General features: G+C 36.4%; 1 protein-coding gene across 1 annotated transcript in view; it reads left to right on the top strand.

Annotated features, from left to right (window-relative positions):
• Positions 1 to 23,783, top strand: part of KDM5A (lysine demethylase 5A) — a 72,088-nt gene that overhangs the window by 30,747 nt on the left and 17,558 nt on the right. The window contains exons 11-24 of the mRNA XM_019711317.3: positions 1,299 to 1,480; positions 2,620 to 2,782; positions 4,347 to 4,466; positions 7,230 to 7,424; positions 8,240 to 8,421; positions 8,780 to 8,904; positions 9,395 to 9,545; positions 10,858 to 10,972; positions 12,760 to 13,115; positions 17,039 to 17,177; positions 19,920 to 20,099; positions 20,952 to 21,113; positions 22,573 to 23,124; positions 23,496 to 23,639. Of these exons, the coding sequence (XP_019566876.1) occupies positions 1,299 to 1,480; positions 2,620 to 2,782; positions 4,347 to 4,466; positions 7,230 to 7,424; positions 8,240 to 8,421; positions 8,780 to 8,904; positions 9,395 to 9,545; positions 10,858 to 10,972; positions 12,760 to 13,115; positions 17,039 to 17,177; positions 19,920 to 20,099; positions 20,952 to 21,113; positions 22,573 to 23,124; positions 23,496 to 23,639 (2,766 nt within the window). The remainder of the gene's footprint in view (positions 1 to 1,298; positions 1,481 to 2,619; positions 2,783 to 4,346; positions 4,467 to 7,229; positions 7,425 to 8,239; positions 8,422 to 8,779; positions 8,905 to 9,394; positions 9,546 to 10,857; positions 10,973 to 12,759; positions 13,116 to 17,038; positions 17,178 to 19,919; positions 20,100 to 20,951; positions 21,114 to 22,572; positions 23,125 to 23,495; positions 23,640 to 23,783) is intronic.

The following is a 23,783-nucleotide window of genomic DNA, read 5'->3' as shown; positions in this document are numbered from 1 at the left end:
ATGTTGGGCTTTATCCTCTGATACTCATTTTTTTTCCTTTTTTTTTTTTTTTTAAAGTTTATTGGGGTGACAATTATCGGTAAAGTTACATAGGTTTCAGGTGTACAATTCTGTAATACATCATCTATATATCACATTGTGTGTTCACTACCCAGTCAGTTCTCCTCCTCTGATAATTACACTTCTATAGTTCCTGTTTGTCTAGTTACAGATTCAGTCTCTTCAGCTTTGTCACTGGATGTTTAACCTCTTACGTTGAGGGTTTTATTTTCAAACTCTGTATTATAGAAAGTCACAAATGTATAAAAGTAAACATAATAGTTTATTTCCCTCCCTCCCTCAGTACTTGGCATCCAGGTTCAACAGTTATGAACCTTCTAATGGGAGCCAGTTGGATTCTGCTGGTTGTTTCTACATTCAGTCATTGCGATATCACATATCTTGTGGAAAGCTCACACTACATTCCTGCAAGAATGGTAGTGAAAAAGGCAAATAACATCTCAGAATTATTATAAAATAGTTGGACTTTGCAGATCCTCTTAAATAGTCTTGGGCTTCCCCGACCCTGCTTTGAGAACTGTCCTCCACAAGGATGATAAGAACTTTGAGTCTCTACCTCATATGGCTTTAGGAGTGGGTGTTTGAAACTCAGTGACAGGTGTTTATTATATTCAGTTAGAAACCTCTATGAAAACAGACAACTGCTTTCCTTTTTTCTGGCTGTACTCCCTTTCTTTGTTTCTGGAAACTGGGAATTCTTTTCTCTTTTGAATTCACCTATGAAACAAATGTTTTTGTTATTGTTACAATTTAATATTTCTAGATGAGCTGGTAGTAGGTGGTGGTGGTGGGGACTTGCAGTATTATCTGTCTTCAGTGTTGCCACAAATTCAGGATAATGTATCTCATTAGGTCCTCAGTATCTGACGCCGTTCTGAAAATACAGTGATAGACATCTTGGGAAGTTATGCTACTGGGGATCAAGTAGAAACATAATAGTGATCTATTAAAATGAATCACTATTGATAAGCTAGGATGAGTAATAAAAAGCCTTGGTTATATGCTTCAGCGTAAACGAGGTATCTGAAGTAAAGGGAAATCTATTATAAATAACACCTAGACAGCAGATAGGATTCAATATTTAGGTATATGTTAAATGTATTCAAGAGCAGGGAGTGCAAACTCTCTGGATTAGATTGTAAATATGAAAGTTTTACTTTTTTTTTTTTTGAAGACTCCCTTGAGATTTCTATTAAGCACTTGTCATTTCTGATACCTCATTTACGTTTTCTTTACAGGAATATGCGCTTTCTGGTTGGAACTTGAATAACATGCCTGTTCTAGAGCAGTCTGTTCTTGCACATATCAATGTAGACATCTCTGGTATGAAAGTGCCATGGCTCTATGTGGGAATGTGTTTCTCATCTTTTTGCTGGCACATTGAAGATCACTGGAGTTACTCCATCAATTACTTGCACTGGTAAGTACAGTCTTTGTTAACAGCATACATACTTAGTAACCTTTTTAAAGATGTAGTAATATTAGGTGATATATTATGGAGAGCTGAATTTCAACGTATTTCGTACCCAAAAGTAGGACAATATATTGAAGAAAGAAGTCTAAGTGGTCTAAGGATACATCTCACGCACCTTCCCTTTTAAAGTATGTGCATGCCCAGAGCCTAGAAGTATAGACCAAATGATACCTGTTTGGTATACATGAAAATTACTTTGGTATATCTTTTGATATGCAAAGTAGGATGTTAAAAGTTTATATACTGAAGATCTAACGAAATCTTTAGAATTAGAAATATTCAAATGATTTTTTCCTTTTAATAACATTTTCCCTAAAAATGCTTAAGTTACATGTGTATTCATTAAATTCTTTTGTTGACTTTTTGTATCTTACAGCTTTTATTTACTTACCCAGTTCCTTGTCCAGATTATTATCTTAACTAAATGATACTTTTTCTCTCCATTTGGAAAATAATACTCAGATAACACAGGAAAATAATACTCAGATCACAGTGGAAAACTCGAGTGATTTTCTTTCTCTGCTTTAGTGCTGGGCTGTGTAATATGATAGCCGCTAACCACATGTGGCTATTTCAATTAGTTAAAATTAAGTAAAATTAAAAATTTACTCAGTTGGGTTTCAACAATTTCTAGCCTAGGCTTATTTCCTGGCATAGTAAAATTGAACTCAGTGAAGTTATATAAAGGTATTCTAGAGAACATTGACTTTTACTTTGATCATTGTGGAGGTAATTAGAATATACAATGGACCTATGAATCGAGGAAGTATGTCAGTATCCTTTGGAACAGTGTGTACTTTTCATATAGTATCTTTCCTGTGTGAAGATAGTGTTTACTGACTCACCTTAAAGAGTTCATGTGTTTAGAATTACTTTTCTAATAGCAGTGATAAGTATGTATCTGTCTATCCATACACTCTTACCTCCTATTATGAACAATAGCACAGATGGTTGCAAGGCTTCAGGGCATGTAATCTGTGGCCATGGAACAAGACAAAGTTAATTTTAATTTAGTGGATTTGAATCAGACTCTGGCCTCATTGGCACCATGCTCTACCTAGCTAAACAGTGATTTCTTTTGCTAGGGGCGAGCCAAAGACATGGTATGGTGTGCCATCTCATGCTGCGGAGCAACTGGAGGAGGTGATGAGGGAGCTGGCCCCTGAATTATTTGAATCCCAGCCGGATCTTCTACATCAGTTAGTCACCATCATGAACCCCAATGTGCTAATGGACCATGGTGTGCCTGTGAGTCTTTGTGTCTCCCTGCAGTATTTTCAATTCAAAGTTATTTTAGCTTTTGATTAGATAGAATCACAACATATGCTTTGTTTTGTAACTGGATGTAAAAGACCATATCACCTTCTAGCTAAATTAGATTTATATTCTGAAGGGAACAACATTTATTTGAATGAAAGGGGTACTTTAAAATATGAATCACACTTTATATATAGCTATTAAAATAGCCTTCTGTTTTCAGTAAACAATTATATCCTGGTTTTTACAAAAATCTTAATTCTTTATTATCCCTATTTAATCAAAGTTTAAGCATATTAAGTGGTAGTTTTAATAACTAATACTTTATCCTTTTGGAGATCATTTAAAGATTTCACAACTTTTTTTTCATACGAGATGATGAAGTAAACATGAATACCTTTTCTACTTTTCCCCTTAGTTTTGGAAATGATTAAATTTAAGCTACTAACACCTGATAAAGTATAAATTTAATAAGTTTGTTACATATAGTTAGATATTTATTGTAACCTTAATGAGATAGTACATTAGTAGTAGTGCTACTTTGTCTTTAAGGAGTGAGTTTATACTAGAATCTGGGACTTTCCAAACACACTTAGTATTATCATAAAACAAAGTGAGATTCAGGAAGACTGATATTTGGGATCTCTCCATATTACATATGAACTCATCAATTACTTAGTTTCCAAAAAAATTAAGAGTGGCAAGTTCCATCCTTTACCTCTGTTTACAACACAATGATACAAGAAATAAAAATTTCTTAATTATAAAAATTTTATCAAGTTAGGAAACTGGTAGCTCAGTGGGAGTAATGTTTTCTCTTTGAGAATTTCTTTTGGTGGCTAATTCTTGTCATGAATTATTATTATTTTTTTTTTTTTAAAGATTTTATTGGGGAAGGGGAACAGGACTTTATTGGGGAACAATGGTCAAATTGTTGTCCTTTCAATCTTAGTTGTGGAGGGTTCTGTTCAGCTTCAAGTTGTTGTTCTTTCAGTCTTAGTTGTGGAGGGCGCAGCTCAGCTCCAGGTCCAGTTGCCGTTGCTAGTTGCAGGGGGCACAGCCCACCATCCCTTGCGGGAGTCAAACCGGCAACCTTGTGGTTGAGAGGACAGGCTCCAACCAACAACTGAGCCATCCGGGAGGCAGCTCAGCTCAAGGTGCCGTGTTCAATCTTAGTTGCAGGGGGCAGAGCCCACCATCCCTTGCGGGACTCGAGGAATTGAACTGGCAACCTTGTGTTTGAGAGTCCACTGGCCCATGTGGGAATCGAACCGGCAGCCTTCAGAGTTAGGAGCACGGAGCTCTAACCGCCTGAGCCACTGGGCCGGCCCCTGTCATGAATTATTATACCTTGTTATCAGTGACCATTTTAAGAAGGTGGAATTCTGGCTGCTGCTTAAAACTTTATCATCATCATCTGATGTGTGTAGATTAATGCTTTATTGTTTTCAAGTTTAGAAAATACTTCTGAAACTGACTGATAAAATCTGTCTCCCTTTTTTTTGTTGTTTTTATTTTGTTTTTTTTTGTATCACTGTTCTCAATTTGCATTTAGGTGTACAGGACCAATCAGTGTGCTGGCGAGTTTGTTGTGACGTTTCCTCGTGCCTATCATTCTGGATTTAATCAGGGCTACAACTTCGCTGAAGCGGTGAACTTCTGTACTGCTGACTGGGTCTGTTCTATAGCAAGTAACTGTTGTACGTCTACTAACATCCCTGACAAATGCACCTTAGTTGCCATTTCCTTAGTTGGGGAGGTTGGGTTCATGAATATTTCAGTAGAGACTGGAGTGGCTGTGGTAATTTAGAAAGTTCAGCTAGAGTTCCCATTACAGTTTTTATTTGGAAGATTTTGTAGTTCTTCTTATTCACTCATTATTTTCCCCATTCTGTTTGAATATTAAATGGCCATTTGATATTTTCTGAATCTTTTCTCAGAGAATATGGTTCCTCTAAGGTCCTTCCTTTCTCTGAACACTTTTGGATTTTGTAAAGATACCCAGATGTTTTCAAGAATTAATTCTACTGTATTTTCAAATATCTAGCTCTGTGACTTTTATTTTAAAATACTATCTTTATTATTTCCTTCTGATGGACAAATAGGTGATTTTATTCTTCCTGCCGTTTTATGTTTTCTATATTCCCTCTTTAAAAATCTATTCTAAAGAGTAACTGTAGTATTTAGATATCTGTGGGCTCTACTTCTGTGTAAATGATGCCATTGATTACTATTTTGCTTTTGTATGAGGTAGTTATCAAAAAATAATTAGTTATAATTATGTCATATTGGTTGGGACAAGACTGCAAATTTATAATACACTCTTTGCCTTTAACTTTCTTTTAGTGATACTTTTTGCCACCTCTCAACATTTGGGGGGATATTCATTAGTACTACTGGATCTTATGTTTTCTGTGGGTACCTTAATTAAATTTCATGATTCACCATTTTTGTTTCCTTGGCTAATGAATGAAATGATATAATGAACAATCTTATTTGATGTAGTAATTTTAAACTTCTTTCTTAAGCTTAGGAAGCAGCAAGAGCAAGATCAAACTTAGGATTTTGCCGGCCTTACACTCTATTTTTAAAAATTCAGCTAACATTTGTTAAGTGTTTTTGATTACTTGCTCTTTGGCAAGGTGTAGGGTGGGAAATGGAGATTCAGAAATGAGTTAGAGATGGCTTCTCCCTTTAATGTGTTCACTACTATTGATGTTTGGTCTTGGGCAGCTTTTATTTTTTCACTTCTCTTTTTCAATTATAGTTGACATTCTGTATTATTTTATATTAGTTTCAGGTGTACAGCATAGTGGTTAGACATTTATATAATTTATGCAATGATCCCCCTGGTAAAATCTAGTACCCACCTGGCATTATACATCCCTGGGCAGCTTTTTAAATTTGGGCCTAAATTTTTTACCTGGTATGTAAAGATGCTAAGATTCACTTAATAACCTTGAACAAGTGAAATGATATACGTGAAAGACCTGGATACTCTTTACAAGAAGAATATGTTATAAATGAAAAGTTACATCAGCCTTATATCTGGAATAAAATGATAATACTAATTTTTATAAGTCACAATGGATAATCAGCTCTGTTTTGTGTGGCTTCTCTCATATTGTAATAATTGAGAACTGTACATCTCACAGCTTTATTTTCTCTTATGAGAAATGTATTAAGACCATATGAGAAATGTTTGAAGAGTAAATATGTAAAAATCAAGAAAAAAAGTTGTATATCATTAATGGACAAATATTTTCTTATCATAAGTTATATATATATTTTCTTGGGTAATACTTTTTTCTTTGGAAGAGTATGGAAATACAGGTTTATTCAGAGATAGTTTCATACTCTTGAACTGTGATTCCTGTTATTCCTTTCTGAAAATGGAGGTGAATTCTGGAAGGTTCTTAACGGTCCATTTTCTTATTTTTTCTATTGTACATACAGTTTTCAAAGACAAAAACTCTTTTTAGCCACATAAATTTTTCAACTAGAGTGTAGGAAAGAAGGAGAGAGAGAGAGACAGAGACAGAGACAGAGACAGAGTGTGTATAGTACAGCTAGTATTTTCATTTGGTGTAAAACTTGGTAGTTAAAGAAATTTTCAATATTTAGCTCATGGAATGTATCTGTTGATTTATGAAAAGTGATCATTTAGTGACTTATTTCACTTCGGGAAAAGCAAGTATATAATCTCAAGATTTACTCTGAATTTGTATTTTTTGTAGGCCAGACAGGTTTTTTGTTTTTTTCAGGAGGGTGCAGCTCACAGTGGCCCGTGTGGGGATCGAACCGGCAACCTTGGTGCTACCAGCACCACGCTCTTAACCAACTGAGCTAACCGGCCACCCCCAAGTCAGGTTGTTTTTAAAAGAATTCCTAAATGCAAAAATCTAAATCATCTTTTGCTTTGGTCCTTATAAAAAAATTAAGTCAGTGTGAATTGCTTAAGTAGTACTCCCCCATCTCTCCCTTCTTCCCTCCTTTCCTTCGTTCTTTCTTTTTTACTTCTAATAACATATGTGGAAATGTCAATGCTGAATATGTCCACCGACCCCTTTTTAGCCTGACTTTTTGTTTCTTTTTCTTATAAGGGTAGCCTTATGTTAGACTGGTCTAAAAGAGTTTGCTACCTCATTTATGTATATCAAGGAACTTGTACTTCTTGATGTAGATAATGAGTACAAAGTCAGCAGTTTATGCCTGAAGCTTAGCATCTAAAAATTAAGGGAATTTTCTGTAGGAAGTCCTTTGAAATTCCTGCTGGGCCATAAAGGTTTAATATTTACACTTGCCCTTTATATTCAAATGGCATTTGTTATTCTGTCTTCTTTATAATAAAGGAGAGGATCTGGCGGGTAAATATAGGTTCTGTTTTGGAATATGCTATAAGCAAGTAATTTAATTCGAGACTCTTGTCTTGTTTCAGTTGCCAATTGGACGACAGTGTGTCAATCATTACCGACGACTAAGGCGCCATTGTGTCTTTTCACACGAGGAACTCATTTTCAAAATGGCAGCAGATCCAGAATGCTTAGATGTAGGGCTGGCCGCCATGGTGTGCAAAGAATTGACTCTCATGACTGAAGAAGAGACACGATTAAGGGAGTCTGTTGTACAAATGGTGAGTTTGCTGAGCACATTTCCTGTATTTGATATTGCTTATGGAATGTGAAAAAATTAAACATATAGAAGAATTCATTTTCATCTTTGATCCCTTTAGAAGTTGAATGCAAAAATCAGTAGTTTGGAAAAGGTTTCATATTTTTAGACTTGCTGTTTTGGTTTCAAGTTGAAAAAGTATTTTTTTAAACTTTTCTTTTTTTAATTTTTCATTGGGGAATATTGGGGAACAGTGTGTTTCTCCAGGGCCCATCAACTCCAAGTCATTGTCCTTCAATCTAGTTGTGGTGGATGCAGCTCAGCTCCAAGTCCAGTTGCCGTTTTCAATCTTAGTTGCAGGGGGCGCAGCCCACAATTCCAAGAGGGAATTGAGCTCGTGCTCTAACCAACTGAGCCATCCGGCCACCATCTGGAAGCTCAGCAGCAGCTCATTGTCTTCTATCTAGTTGTGGAGGGCACAGCTCACTGGCCCATGTGGGAATCGAACCGGCAGCCCTCTTGTTAAGAGCTTGTGCTTTAACTGACTGAGCCATCTGACCAACCATCCCTGGCTATTTTGACCTTTGTAATAACTTCCTTGCATTTTTAAAAGTTTTATCAGTCAGATGTGCATTCTTAGACACCAAGTTTTAGTCTTTCCCACTTAAAAAATATTAGTAATGATTATTTTTAGAAAGTATTTTGATGATGTGCCATTGTACCTCCCATGTTTATATCTTAACTCAGAGATTTACCTGTAGGAAAAAATACATAATAAGTTAATTGCTGCTTGAAAGACTAGAAAGACTTGATCTAATGACATAAATTGTATTTCAGGGTGTCCTGATGTCAGAAGAAGAAGTGTTTGAACTTGTCCCTGATGATGAGCGACAGTGTTCAGCATGCAGAACCACATGTTTTCTCTCTGCTCTCACTTGCTCCTGTAATCCTGAGCGCCTTGTGTGTCTCTACCATCCGGCTGATCTGTGCTCCTGCCCCATGCAGAAGAAATGTCTTAGGTATCCAGAAGTTTCTCGTGTAACTTGCATTACCTTCTTTTAAAGCCCAGTATTGATGCTGCTCTCTGTAAGTCCTCTGTGTCTGGGCTGGTGCCTCCCTGCTCGCCCACCACTCCTTTAAATTTGGCTCTCAACTTGGCAGCAAAAATCAGTTCTTTATCAGTTGTTTTCACATGTCCTTGTCTGCCCCTGTGGTGGAACTCTGGCTTTGTTGATTTTCTCTTCATTTGTACAGGATCCCATTCTTCGGGCTGTTGTACTCTCCTTAAGCTGATTATACTTAAATTTAATTGACTTTCAAGTTGTCAGTTTTTGAAGTTTTTATTTCCATGTTTTTTGTTTGTTTTTTTGTTTTTAGATATCGCTACCCATTAGAGGACCTCCCTTCTCTGCTATATGGTGTGAAAGTCAGGGCACAGTCCTATGACACGTGGGTCAGTCATGTTACAGAAGCATTATCTGCCAACTTCAACCACAAGAAAGGTTAAGTCTCCTCCTTTAGTTTGTATACACTGGAAATTGTTTTCACTTTGAAAGAGGCCTTGTTTTATGTGTGTTGCTCCATTAAGCAAAAATCCTAGGCTTCATATGAGATTTGAGACTAGTGGATTAGTTGATTATAGTCCTAATTTTTTATTTGAGAATCTTTTTTTAAGTGAAAAAATTGATATGTATAAAATAGGACAGATAACTAATTTGCAGTAGATGCATATTTTGGGGAGCCATTGTTATCAGTGGACTAACATTAAAGACTTACTGAGATAGAGAAATTGCCTTACCTGAGAGACATTGTCTATAAGGATGAGGAATAAGCACCTGGTCATAAGCTTTTATTGCATTGGTGAGATTTTTCACAGCTGCAGTGTGTTTTTGCTAATAGGTTGATGACTCCCTTGAGAGAGGTTGGTGAAGGTTTTTAAACGACTTTTTGTATCTGTGGTCATAGTATGTGGCTTTTTATTTATTTTTACAGATTTGATTGAATTACGAGTAATGCTGGAAGATGCTGAGGATAGGAAGTACCCAGAAAATGATCTCTTCAGAAAACTCAGGGATGCTGTAAAAGAAGCTGAGACCTGTGCTTCTGTGGCTCAGCTGCTTCTGAGCAAAAAGCAGAAACACAGGTAAGACTAAGAAGAGTTTAATTCTTCAATGGTTTCCTGCTTTTTTCACAGTAAAAGCCAAAATTTTAACTGGCCGGTGAGGTCCTGCATTATCTTTGACCTCTTGTGGCCATGTCCGTCCCTCCTCCGGTAATGACCTCATGTATCCTGCGCCGCTGCTTTCTTGCCCAACTCTGCAGTCCTCTTCCCCATAGCGTTCATGCGCACCAGCATTCCTGGTTCGGGCCCTCACACTTGCTCTTCGCTCTGTGTGTACTTATCTTCCCCTGAGATCCAGGTGGCTTGTTCCCTTGCTTCTTTTGAGTCTTTTTTCAGATTTCACATTCTTCTAGAAGCCTTCTCTGACAACCCTTTATAAAATTGCCACCTTCTTATTCTTCTTTTCTGCTTTGTTTTTCTCCTAGCCCTGTCACTTTCTGATACACTAATTCACTTATTTATTGTCTGTCTCCTCCTTTCTTGCCCAGCCCCACTAGAATGTTTGGTAGACTAGAATGTCGTGAATTTTTATCCTTTTTTTTCATTACTATATTTTTTGTTCTTAGTACAATGCCTGGCACATAGTAGGTGTGCAATAAATATTTGAATAAATTTACAATGTTACAGGCTGAGGGTAGGTTGTAGCAAAGAGTAATAATCTTCATGGATGTAGAGGAAGCTGTTACTAAGGAGTATAGAAGAATGCATCCTTGATTTAATGTAATTCATATGTGTTACATTTTCTGTGGTATTGTTTCATATTCATTCCATTCCTTGTATCTGAATGGCTTTTTCTATAGCAATTCACATTAGGTTTTAAATTACTTTGTGCATTTTTTATCTAACATTTCATCTGAAAACTTTCCTTAGAGACATTGATCAGCAAATCTTTCCTTAGAGACATTGACCAGTCATTGGGTCACTGATCCCCTTAGAAATCTGGTGAAAGCTTAGGAACCCTTTTTTAGGTAAATGCACATACAAACAAAATTTTGAATCAGTTTCACAGAGGATTTATTGTCTCCTAAGCCAGGTTAAGTGCCTTGTTCCTCATTTTAAGCTTCTTGAAATAGAGGATTCTGTTTTATCAATGAACATAATACTTTACTGTGAGGAATTTATTGAATATTTGAAATATTTAATACTTGTTAGCTAGGAAGAACTATAACTTGGAGAGATGAATCTTTAATCATTAACTAAAGAGCTAAAAACCAAATTTAGAAGTGATCACCATTGCAAGGGGAATCCTTTAAATACTAGTATTCTTAGAAGCCCCTTTAATATCAGAAGGATCGTGAATTTTTCTTACTTATGTCATATTATTTTACATCAGGCAGAGCCCAGATAGTGGGAGGACTCGGACCAAACTGACAGTGGAAGAATTGAAGGCTTTTGTCCAACAACTTTTTAGTCTTCCTTGTGTCATCAGCCAAGCTCGACAAGTAAAGGTGGAGTATTACATTCTTTTCTTGGGTTATATCCTTTGTAGTATGGGCTACGGTTTTAGGCAAACAGAATAGAGCATTTAGACTAGTTTTGTTCTGTTTGTTTCTTTTCTCACTTAAGTGCTGCTACTTAAGATTTTTTTAGTAGGTGGTAAGAATTTCTTGATTTCATTCTTAGCCTGTAATTCCTCCTTTAGTATTCTGGAATTAAGACTAGCTTAGAGTTTTCTGTATTAATTTTAAGTCAGAAACCCCATTTAACTTAGGTTTAACTGAAACACACGAAATTGGTTAAAAGAATCTGAATGTATCAGTGAGTTTTTATTTAATGAGCTTTTAAAAAGGCAGAGCTCTGAAATTACCAGGGCCCTAATGGTTTAATGAATATGTAAAATCCCAAAAGTATATGTCAAATATAGTAATCTGCATAGTTAGTAATCTTTTGATAGTTTGTGTTGTGTTTTTGTGATTTGGTGGTGGGTAGGTTATCTAAAATGGTTTTTATCAAGGTTATCAATTTTTGTTTTTGTCTTATTCTGTGTCATAAGAGCATTTTGATAGTTGACCATACTTTCCTTCCTGAGAGATTTTTCTCCTCTAAACATCTGTGACACCACACTCTGGTTTTCTTACACAATTCCTTCTCTATACTCTTCTTTGATGATTGTTTTCTCCTTGGCTGGAGTCTCACCCCCTTTTTTACTCTTGGTCCTGATATTTGTCGAGTCACATTAAGTATTACCTATATCCTGTTGAGTCCCAGATCTCCAGCTCTAACTGCCTTTTTTCTTTTCCAAGACTTGGACATCTAGTCGTATACATTTCTCTTCGGCAGACTAAGGCATCTTAAAAGCCTTTTAATGAATCAAAATCCTTGATTCCTTTATTTCCCTTATACCCTACACCCAATGTCTATAAACAAGTGCTGCTATTATCTCTAAAATGTATCCTAAAGTATATCATTTGTTGTCAGCTCCATTGCTTAAACCATGTTCTAAACTGCAGCCTCTTAACTGGTCTCCCTTCTGCTCTTGTCCATGACAGTTTATTTTCATTTAGTACCCAGAGTGATCGTGTGAAATATAAATCAAATCATATCACTTCCCCATGGTTAAAAATCCTCCATTGGTTCCCCAAAGCCATTAGAATGAAATCCAAACTTAGAATCTACAGTCCCTTGTCCACTTGCTCTCCCATCATTCACTTTGGAGCAAGACACCAAGCTCATTTCTATTTAAAAGCTTTTGCAGTTTTTATTTGTCCTGTCTGAATTGCTCTTTACGCAGCGTTTCATAAGGTTTCCACCTCTACCTTCTCATTTTTGTTTTGGTTCATCTGTCTTCCATTTGCAAAGTAATATGTGCCCCCTTCCAGTCATTCTCTAGTGTGTTGCCCTATTTCATTTTCATAGCACTTAAACTAACGTTTTATTCATGTATTCAGTGGCCACTTACATTGAAATGTATGTTCCTTGAAGACAAGGACTTTCTATGTTTTGTTTGATACTGTGTCCCTAGAACAGTGCCTGCCTACATGTAAGTCAGTAGTCATTAAATATTTTTTAATCATGTTTTAAAAGTAGGAGTGTGTAAGTCATTACAGAGAAGCATATTTATGCCCTTCACTATCGTATCTATTTGGTACTATGGTGGTGAGATTATTAGATGGTCTAGAATTTGATAGTTCTGTCAAAACTGTGTCTATTCTGTTGCCTATCAAATATGTCTATTACATACTCGTTCTGTGTCTTTTAAATTTACTTTTTATTTTTATTTTTCTGATCTTTTCAGAATCTGCTTGATGATGTGGAAGAGTTTCACGAACGTGCGCAAGAGGCCATGATGGATGAAACCCCAGATTCTTCCAAACTCCAGCTGTTAATAGACATGGGCTCTAGTCTCTATGTGGAGTTACCTGAATTAGCCCGACTAAAGCAAGAGCTACAACAGGCTCGATGGTTGGATGAAGTGAGACTGACTCTGTCAGATCCACAGCAAGTCACTTTGGATGTCATGAAGAAGTTGATAGACTCTGGGGTGGGGTTGGCACCCCACCATGCTGTGGAGAAGGCCATGGCTGAACTACAGGAGCTCCTTACAGTCTCTGAGCGATGGGAGGAAAAGGCTAAGGTCTGCCTACAGGCAAGGTGAACACATATGTTGGTGACTGTTGCCTCTTTAATAACTAAGAGAGTAGGACGGGAGGAGGAATAGAAGTGTCTGTTTCATTAAGTATTTATTTAAATGTTTTGTGCCTTCCCTGAACAATCAGTAAGTTATCAAATGAGTCTGCATGTAGACAGTTTCAAATTTTATGTGCATACTATATGCAGAGTACTTTGTTAGGTACTTTAAGTGATATCAGGTGGTATTTTGTTTAGAGCCTTCCATTACTGATATTATTGCTAGGAGCTAAGAAATATAAAGCTCATTACACTGTGTTATTAACTGAGAGGTACAGAAAAATGCTGTAGGAATTCAGAAGAGGAGAGATAATTGTTAGCTTGGGTGATCAGAAGATAATCTTGAGAGAAAAGTAAGAACTTAGATAGATCCTTGAAGAAGGAATAGGATTGAAGTGGGGGGGCAGGGAAGGGAAATGTCATAAGCTAAGTTTAAGGAATACCTAGGGTCTATTCATGTGACAAGTTAAATGGGTTTTACTGGAGTGGAGGATTTATGCAGGAAAGTAATGAGAGGCAAGCATCAGACATGAGAATGTTAAGCAGTTGAATTAGCATTGGTACCCCATTGGATTTCTGAGTTGTAAGTAAAGCATTCATCATATTTGACTGTATATCTATCAACTAATTTGACTAATGTTCTTTTCAGCGGCTAAGGTTAGAATTTATATAATTTCTATTGTGAGGATGAGGAAACGGATTCATAGAGAGCTCACATAGTTATTAAATAACACAGCTCAAATTTAAAGCCTTTCCATTTTATTCCAGAGTCTCTATGTACTTAACTTATTTTGAATGAATTTGGTAGGGGGGAAAAAACTATTTGATTATTTAATCAGCATAGTTCTTCTCAGCCAAGAAAATACTCCGTATTTTGCTCTCCAGATGCTATGGAGAATACATACTATATTTATTCATAGCTTCTTATCCAAAACGTTCAAATTACTCTGTGTCTTCAGATTCATGACAGTTAATTCCAGGAGGTAGGAGCATATTAAATGGGAAAAACTAAATAACTTTGGAGTGCAAAACATGATTTGCATTCCAAATATTATTTGTATATCTGATGCAACTGATCATAGTCTGAATGAAACTTTTTTGGTAGTATTTGAAAACTCTTTTCCGTTTTCCTACATTTAATTAGTCACCAGTTTTGGGTGATTTTGCCTCCCAAATGTCTTTAATATGTATCTTCTTCAATTCCATTGTCACTGACCTAATTAGAGTACTCATCTTTCCCCTTGACCATCACAATTCAGTGAGTATTTACAGAGTACCTACTACATGCCAGGCATTAATTCTAAGTGCTTTGCAGGCAGTAGGGGGAAAGACACACAGGGTCCCAGCTTTAAAATATTAGCGTCAACATTCTGGTGGGGAGAGATAGTTGCATAAGTGAAGGAATGAATAAATTTCAAATATTTAGTGTCATGAAAAAAATAAAATTGGTAAAGAAGTAGAGGGTGATGGCATCAGTGGGAATAGTGGGAAATAGAATCTTCCCCTTTTCTGTCAAAATTACCTTTCTGAAACACATCCTTAATATTCTTCATTTCTTAGTGTTGGTTAACTGCTGACCATTCTTTTCTTGATATCCTCCTCTTTGCATTTGACCTTCTCTCTCTGACTCTTAAATAATGGCTTTCCTCAAGATTCTGGCCTAGACCGCTTCTTTGCTCGTTTTGTACATCTCCCTGGAAATTTCATCTGAATTCTTGTCTCCATTTACCATCTTTACACTGATTAACTCCAAATTCTCATCTATAGCATAGATTTTTTTTTATAGATACCATCTGCCTTTTAGATAATTCCATTAGATATCCCATCAGTACCTCAAATTCCTGTATCCAAAATTAACTCCTTCCCATAATCTCTTCCTTTGTTCCTTTTTTCTTTGAAGTGTACCATCTTTCACTCATTTGAACAAGCCAGTACTTTGGAAATTAACTGTGACCCCTGCCTTCCATTTCCTTACCCTCAAACTTAGTTAACTACCAACTCATGCTGATTCTGTTTCCTCGATGTTTCTCACTTTCTTTTTCTCTGGGCTGCTATCGTAGCTGGTCTGGGTTATAGCAACAGGGTGAGATCTGTGATCTCACCCCTCTCTAATCTGTTCACAATGCAACTAGTATTTTCCTAAAATACAGGTGTGACTATCTGCCTCTCTTCCTTAAAGTCCTTCATTGTTTCCCATTCCCCTTGGGATAAAGTTCAAATTCCTTAAGCTGATTTATAAGCCGAGCTGTAATCTAGCCCCCTGCTTAAAATAGCTAGCCTCATCCCTTGCCATTCTTCCTCTTGCATTCTATGTTCCAAACATAGTGACTCCCCACCGCCACACACACACATCAGTTCCTCAAATGTGCCATGTTCTTTCTTGTCTTTGTACCTTTTGCCCTTCTATGAACGGTCTTCTCTGTGCTCATCTCCTGTGGTGCACCTCTATCACCCTTCCCTCCCCCTGGCCCCAGCTTTCCTGACTGATTCCGATTCAAAAAGAATAAGAAAGCTTAGAGATCACTTCTGGGAATCCTTCCTTCACCTGCTAAGTCAGTCAGGCCCTCCTAGTATATATCCTGACAGTATCTTTACTTTCCTCCATCATTGCACTTACAGTGCATCATAACTCCTTATTAATAATCCCTTCCTCCACGAGATTAAAAAGTTTCATGAGGCAAGGACTGTCAGTTGTGTGCATTAATAATCTCTAGGACCTAGCACAGTGCTTGGCACGTAGTAGGATTTCATGGATGATTACAAAACTTTTCTTATCCTCAGTAACTTCCCATTGCTTACATAGTGAAATTCATGGCTCTCAAGACAAGACCTCTTAATCAGTTTGCATCTTTCTTTCCTCCCAAATCCCCCTACTTCTTGCTCTTACTCTTTACTCCTTCCCTCCCCTTGGATATTCACACCGATTCCTCATTTTCAACTAGTACCAACTCACGTTTCTCTTTGTCTTTGTTTATTATATTCCTGTATTTTTTTTTCCCATTAACCTTTCACTTGACAAAATCACGTTTCTTAATGGCCTAGCTCAAAGCCTTTCTTTATCCTCCTAGGCAGAATTAATCACTACCTTTAATAGTAGTGAGCCTATGGTAATTGTTCTTAGTGCCCAGTACTGTTCTTATCTTGTACTCTGATTAGTTGAGGATAAAGATCTGTATTTTATTCATATTTGTGTAACTAGGTGTTAATGAATATAGTTGAATTAAATATACATAGTCAACATTAATGAATTTCTAGACTATTGCTTTCTACATTGCTATCTAATGTATATCTGACAATTTTAGGTATTGTGGAGAACTAAAGTAGAGGAAATTTAGTATAGTGAAGAGCATGGGATCTAAGACATCTGTGTTTTAGCTGTGCCATTTACTACATTAAATGACTTTGGGGAAAATGATTTATCATCTTAAAGTTATATGTAAAATGGAAATAAAGATAATACCGTGTTTCCCCGAAAATAAGACCTAGCTGGACAATCAGCTTTAATGCATCTTTTGGAGCAAAAATTAATATAAGACCCAGCCTTGTTTTAGTATAAGATCAGGTATGATGTAATATGATATATGATATGATATGGTATGATATAATATACCAGGTATAATGTAACATAATATAATATAGTAATAGTATAATATAAGACCGGGTCTTAACATTAATTTTTGTTCCAAAAGACTCATTGGAGCTGTTTGTCCGGCCAGGTCTTATTTTCGGGGAAACACGGTAGTTACTTTGCCTTCCATATAGGATTGTGGTAAGAATTAAATGAAATCATGTATATGAAAGTTCTCGAAACATTCTAAAATGTTATGTAAATGTTAGTAGCAGTTTGACTTTTTGTCATGCATCGGCCCGGTTTTTGTATTTTTTAGACCACGGCACAGCGTGGCTAGTTTAGAAAGCATCGTGAATGAAGCTAAGAACATTCCAGCCTTTCTACCCAATGTGTTGTCCCTGAAAGAAGCCTTACAAAAGGCTCGAGAATGGACAGCTAAAGTGGAAGCTATTCAGGTAAGGAGCCTTTAGAATTATCCTACCACTTAGATAATGCTGTTTCACAGATGAATCCTTTAAGCCTTTAATTTTTTAGAATAGAATAACCATGATAAAATAATTGTACTACTTAAAATTCACTTGTTCTTCCATCTGACTTTATAATTCAAAATACGTACTAGCTATTTAAGCATTACTTGTTTCTCTGGACTCCCTGCTGTAAAAGGTGATGGAATTAGCTATTTATTTAACTCTGAGCAGTAGGGAGTTTATACCTTGCTGTATTCTTTGAATCTTTTGCCATATGCACAAATTACTTTTTAAATAAGAGGCAGAAAAAGCAAATGAAATTAACATGTACTGAATACCAAATATTCATGGTACTATTCTAGTTGTTTGGGAGCAGAAATGTAAGGCAAGGGTGTAAAGATAGGACTCGGGCTCTCAGAATAGCATATTCTCTCGTTGGAGAGACATGTATATTTGTAATTCAAAACAGAATGAAATAAGTGCTAGACAGAGATGAAAGTATGCTTGAATACATAATGTTTCTTCTGAATTATAAAAACCATTAAGCAGCATTTACAGTACTCAGTATATAAGTGCTCTTTATTATAGAACTATACTCAGAAAAAGGAAACCAGCTCTCTTCTACTGAACTGCTGCACCAGCAAAGAACATATTCTAGGTGTCAAGTACTAATGACTTTTTTTTTACTTTCTCTTCAATTGACTTTTCCTGGGACCTGCTTAGCTGCAACTCTTTCTTGCTATTTTTAAAAATTATTTCTGTTTTCATCAGGACAGCTCCTCTGTTTGTTTCATCTTTGACCTATTTCAGGCAGTTGGTTGTCCTCAAAATGTCTGATAATCCTTAGCTAGCTGTTTATTTATGACTGAAGGACTAAGTCAGCAAATATAAGTAGCTGTCATGTGTTTCCTCTGTGATTTTGAAGGACTTTTTGTCCACCAAACCCTTCTTTTCAGTAGGACGATTGATTTGTAGACTCTTAAGTAAGTGGACAGCTTCTGTTCACAGGTGAACTCTTTAGGATAGCTTGGGAGCAGACTTTGTCTAGGCTTAGAACATCACAAGATATTCTGTAGTTAAATGGTTATAGTTGGGCACAAGAAGGGAGTACTAATCAATGTGGTTTTTCTTGACCCTGTCTGAATCTGAGTTTTCTGTTTTCTTTCAGTTAGCTGTCTGTTCTTAATTCTAGTACTATGGTGATTTAAATATACCATTATAATACATTAGGGCTAAAACCTTCTTACATACTACACTCTTTTAAAAAGTTTCTTGCCTATGTATTTTTCCACATGTTTCAGTATAACTTAAAATGAATTTGTAGGTAGATAAGTCAGTTAATACATGGGAAATAACCTTTTAATAGAATGTCAATATTTAGCACATAATACTATGCCTTTCCTTCATAGCCTCTGAGTAACACTGAATGTAATGGGAATATATACAGTTTCTTAGAGGAATACTTACATGTTTTGTCTGCTAGGGGATTCATCCAATCTAAGATACCGCTCTGAATTATTGTCTGCAGGTTGCCAACCCACTTCAGGTGTTCTTGCCAAGACCCTGGAATGGATTACATGTTAACCCTCTCACCTGAAATGATTCAGTTATTTAGTAAATTTAAAGCAGTATGTTAAGTTCTAAAAACAATGACTTCCTTAGATGGAAATACTGGAACATTGTGACTTAGAGGGAAAACACCTATTCTCATCTGTGTTTGTATAACATGGTTATTAGAACTAAAGTACTGCATTGTAGTTGTTGGAAAAATTGTGAAAGACTTTGAAATGGGCAAAGAGATGTCCTTTCAGTGGAATACTGGATGTGGTCTAGTGGACACTCCACAATTATCTGATTCTAGGAGTGTATGCCTTAGATTTTCTTTGACGAAGCTATTTTACAACTGTCAGTTATTAAAAAATGATAGTAATACAAATGAATTATGTCTGTAGAAAGGCAATTAAGTTTGTCTTTGGATATGGAACAATTGATTCCACACTGTAGAAAAGATAATTGCATTGTCCTGTATGACATTAAGCATCTGTTTCCATCTATTAGCAAATTCCTCTCCTCATTCCTAATTACATATCTACCGTGTTTCCCCGAAAATAAGACCTAGCCTGACCATCAGCTCTAATGCATCTTTTGGAGCAAAAATTAACATAAGACCTGGTCTTATTTTACTATAAAATTATATTATGCCCAGTCTTATATAAGACCTGGTCTTACCTACTATAACATAAAACCAGGTATGATATGATATGATATATATAATATAAGACAGGGTCTTACATTAATTTTTGTTCCAAAAGATGCATTAGTGCTGATAGCTAGGTCTTATTTTTGAGGAAATATGTTATGTCTATTCTTTAGATTGTGTTTTGAATTAGTTTTTACATCTTACTGGTCCCCTCATTGATTAATAAAATTAAAATCTTTGCCAACGTGAATTTACAAAAACAATTTTTAAGATTAAATTTATTGGGGTGACATTGATTAATAACAAGTTTCAAGTGTACAATTCTATAATACATTATATATTGCATTTACACAGACTTTTTATTAATAAAAAGGACATTGATAGCTCTATTAATTGAAGAGATACAATTAGATTTAATTAATAATGTTTGATTAAAAACAGTCTGAACTCTTTGTGAGGTCTTCTGACAACATATTGCCAGATTGCATAAGAGAATGCAAATCGTGTGAAAATGTACTTTTGTTTTTCAGAGTGGCAGCAACTATGCTTACTTGGAGCAACTGGAGAGCTTATCTGCCAAAGGGCGCCCTATCCCTGTGCGTCTTGATGCATTGCCCCAAGTAGAATCCCAGGTAGCAGCAGCTCGGGCATGGAGAGAACGAACTGGGCGGACCTTTCTTAAGAAGAATTCTAGCCATACATTGTTACAGGTAGAGAACAGTTTACTTTATATATACTTTCTTCAATACCCTCATCAGAAGGTAGCAATGTTATTGATGGGGTTTGTTTTCACTTTATCTGGTCATGGTTATACAAGTGATTCCTGTTAGGTAGTATCAAATGTTGACCCAAAATTGGAGCTTTAGGCAGACTTATTTCCAGTTCATCTTGTGCTGTGTCCAGAAAAAGCAATCAGCCTGGATCTTATCTCTGTTGTTAATGGACTCTGTCACTGAGAGATCTTATTTCTCAGAAGCACACATTTAAATACTCATTATCCTGTTCATCATGAGCATTTAAACATACCATTTCTCCGAAAATAAGACCTAGCTGAACCATCAGCTCTAATGCGTCTTTTGGAGCAAAAATTAATATAAGACCTGCTATTATATTATAGTGTATTAATTATATTGTATTTCTATTATAAAGACCCGGTCTTATATTATATTAAAATAAGACCGGGTCTTATATTAATTTTTCTCCAAAAGACACATTAGAGCTGATGGTCCGGCTAGGTCTTATTTTCGGAGAAACACGGTAGAACTTAAGAGCATAGGCTCTGGAATAAGATGATTTCATGTTTAAGGATGGCCTCCCTAAGGACTAACCCTGTCTTTGGGTAAGTTGTTTCCTTTCTGAGCCTCAGTTTCACTTGTTTGTAAAAGACAGATAATACTACCTACTTCCAAGGGTGTTTGTGAAGATTGAGTTAGATCATGTGTAAAAAGTCCTTACGAAAGTGCCTAGGACTGGGTGGGTGGTCGATTAATGGTTCCTTCTATTATTTGCAGTTTTAAAATTGTTTTAAAACCAGAGCTCATTATTTGATTTTATTTTTGTAGGTGCTAAGTCCCCGTACTGACATTGGTATATATGGAAGTGGTAAAAACAGAAGAAAAAAAGTAAAAGAATTAATAGAAAAAGAAAAAGAAAAGGATCTGGACCTTGAGCCTCTGAGTGACCTAGAGGAAGGATTGGAGGAAACCAGAGATACAGCCATGGTGGTAAGAAATTACGTAATGCATCTTGCGTTTGCATGGCGAATACAAAATTCTGTGAAGATATTAGCAGATTCACTGTTTTTATGTTCTTAACTGTTTTTATTTTTCTATACTTTGTCTTTGGCCTACGTTTATATATATTTCACATGTTTTTAAATATTTATAATCAGTATATAAAAAGTTTATTCTGCTCTCCCCTTAAAATTGTCTATTCCATATCTCTGTTGTTTTTAATAGTTGTCTAATATTCTATCAGATTGTCTATAATTTGCTGAACACTTTCTGATACTGAACATTTGTTTGTTACTAAGTGTTTGCTATTATGGCTGTCAAAGAAGTGAACTTCTTTGTATACCCTTTTCCTTTTGTCAAATGATTTCGCTATACTTGACTCTTAGGAATGGGATTACTGGGTTAGAATTATAACATTTCGTGACGCTTAATACTGTTGTGCTTTTCAAAGGAATTGTTATCAGCTTACTGATAACCAGCTACTGTTTAAAATGTCTCCTTTCTCTTAGCATTCAACAGTAGGATGAGTGCTCAATAAAATATTTGTAGCTAATTATTAGAATTACGGGTTTGTTTTGGAGAGTAGAAGAAATATGTTAGGATTCCTAAGAGCCTGAGGAATAGAGAGAAAATAAAAATGAGTTTGGGCAATATGTAATAGTAGGGAATTGCATACCTTATGTAACTCTACATGGCTGTTTCTGCCTACAGATGATCCTGTTTAGAAGCCCGTGGAAATGATTGCTTATTAGAGAGCCTGCCTAAACAGGCCAGTCTTGCCAGACAAGTAGGATGGGAAATTATTTCAAAATTGTTTCAAAGCTATGAGAGTTTACAAGATAATTAAATTTTCTTTGCTTTTATTTGTTGAAATGAGTTACACAAAATCTTGTTATGATTGGTTATTCTACTTCTATGCAAGTTGGAGAAGCCTTCTAAAAAGAACTGAAAATTGATTTGTATAGAACTTGCCCCCAAGGAATGAATTACAAGGGAATGAAGAACTAGTATTTATTGAGTGCACCAAGTTAGGCATTTTGATGTGTTATTTTATTTAATGCTTAAACAACAAAGTGAGGTTGGTGTTATCCTCATTTCTCAGAAAACTTGTGCCCCAGATCAACAGTCTATAAGCACAAGAGCCAGGCTTCATACCTAGGTTGTTTGACTTCAAGGCATACTGTACCCTACAAAAGAATTGAAAGTATTCTGCTGATGTCAGTTGTCAAATATGGTAGCACCTCGCCCATTTCACAGATGAGGAATGTTTGCATGGAAACTGTCAGGCTGCCCCAAATTTAGGAAGTGATTGACATCTGATTATTTTTTAAAGGACAACACTTTGTCACCATGAGGCCACAACTTGGAGATGATTCCTCAGCCTTGGGGATTTGGTATTTTTGGAGTATTTTGCAGTGACTCCTTTCAATTAAATGTTTGTTGTGTACAGGTGGCAGTTTTCAAAGAACGGGAGCAAAAAGAGATTGAAGCCATGCATTCCCTCAGAGCAGCCAATCTAGCCAAGATGACAATGGTGGACCGCATAGAAGAAGTAAAATTTTGTGTTTGCCGCAAGACAGCCAGTGGGTTTATGCTACAATGTGAGCTCTGCAAAGACTGGTTCCATAACAGCTGTGTTCCCCTGCCTAAATCAAATTCCCAGAAAAAAGGGTCTAGCTGGCAGGCTAAAGAAGTAAAATTCCTTTGCCCTCTTTGTATGCGGTCTCGAAGGCCAAGGCTAGAGACTATTCTGTCACTTCTGGTATCCCTTCAGAAGTTGCCTGTACGGTTGCCTGAAGGAGAGGCCCTGCAGTGTTTAACAGAACGTGCTATGAGTTGGCAAGATAGAGCACGGCAGGCCCTGGCCACCGATGAACTGTCCTCTGCCCTGGCCAAGCTGTCTGTGTTGAGCCAGCGTATGGTGGAGCAGGCAGCTCGAGAAAAAACTGAAAAGATCATCAGTGCAGAACTCCAAAAAGCAGCTGCCAATCCAGACTTACAGGCAAGTTTAGGATTTTCTTTCTATTTCTATTACATGGGATAATAATATATAAATAGTAAATCAAACCTATGTTACCAGTTGATTTGGAGAACAACAGTAAGTTGCCAGCAACTATATTATCCACAGTATCTTCTTTCTTCGTATCCCCATAGGGTTTTCTTTGGATTCATACCTTGGCCATTTTAGTGAAATACAACCTGGAAATATCATTCAGGTTGATCTTGGCATCACAATCAAATAATTTGACCTGTACTAACTGGTGAACTGTGTTAACCGCTTTGCAAGTTCATTACATTTTGGTGGTCGTAATCACATATTACTCATGTTTATTTAGTATGTCTCTGTTCATTTTGAAATTGTTTGTTGTTTAGGGACATTTACCTAGTTTCCAGCAGTCTGCTTTTAACCGGGTGGTGAGCAGTGTATCTTCTTCCCCTCGACAAACAGTGGATTATGATGATGAAGAAACAGATTCCGATGAAGACATTCGGGAGACATATGGGTACGACATGAAGGTAATTACATGGTCAGGTTGTGTGGGTACATACCTTACCTCTGAGTTTGTTGAAAAGTTACTGAACACTCATGTTTGAGGCCTGAGAGTGGAAGAGAAAGTTAGTCATCTACTTATCTTGAGTTTATGGTGATAGCGTTTTTCA

This window comes from Rhinolophus sinicus, chromosome 1 (genome assembly GCF_057876585.1).
Source record: "Rhinolophus sinicus isolate RSI-liver-muscle chromosome 1, RSI-T2T, whole genome shotgun sequence".
NCBI lineage: Eukaryota > Metazoa > Chordata > Mammalia > Chiroptera > Rhinolophidae > Rhinolophus > Rhinolophus sinicus.
This window is presented reverse-complemented; position numbering and strand designations above follow the sequence as displayed.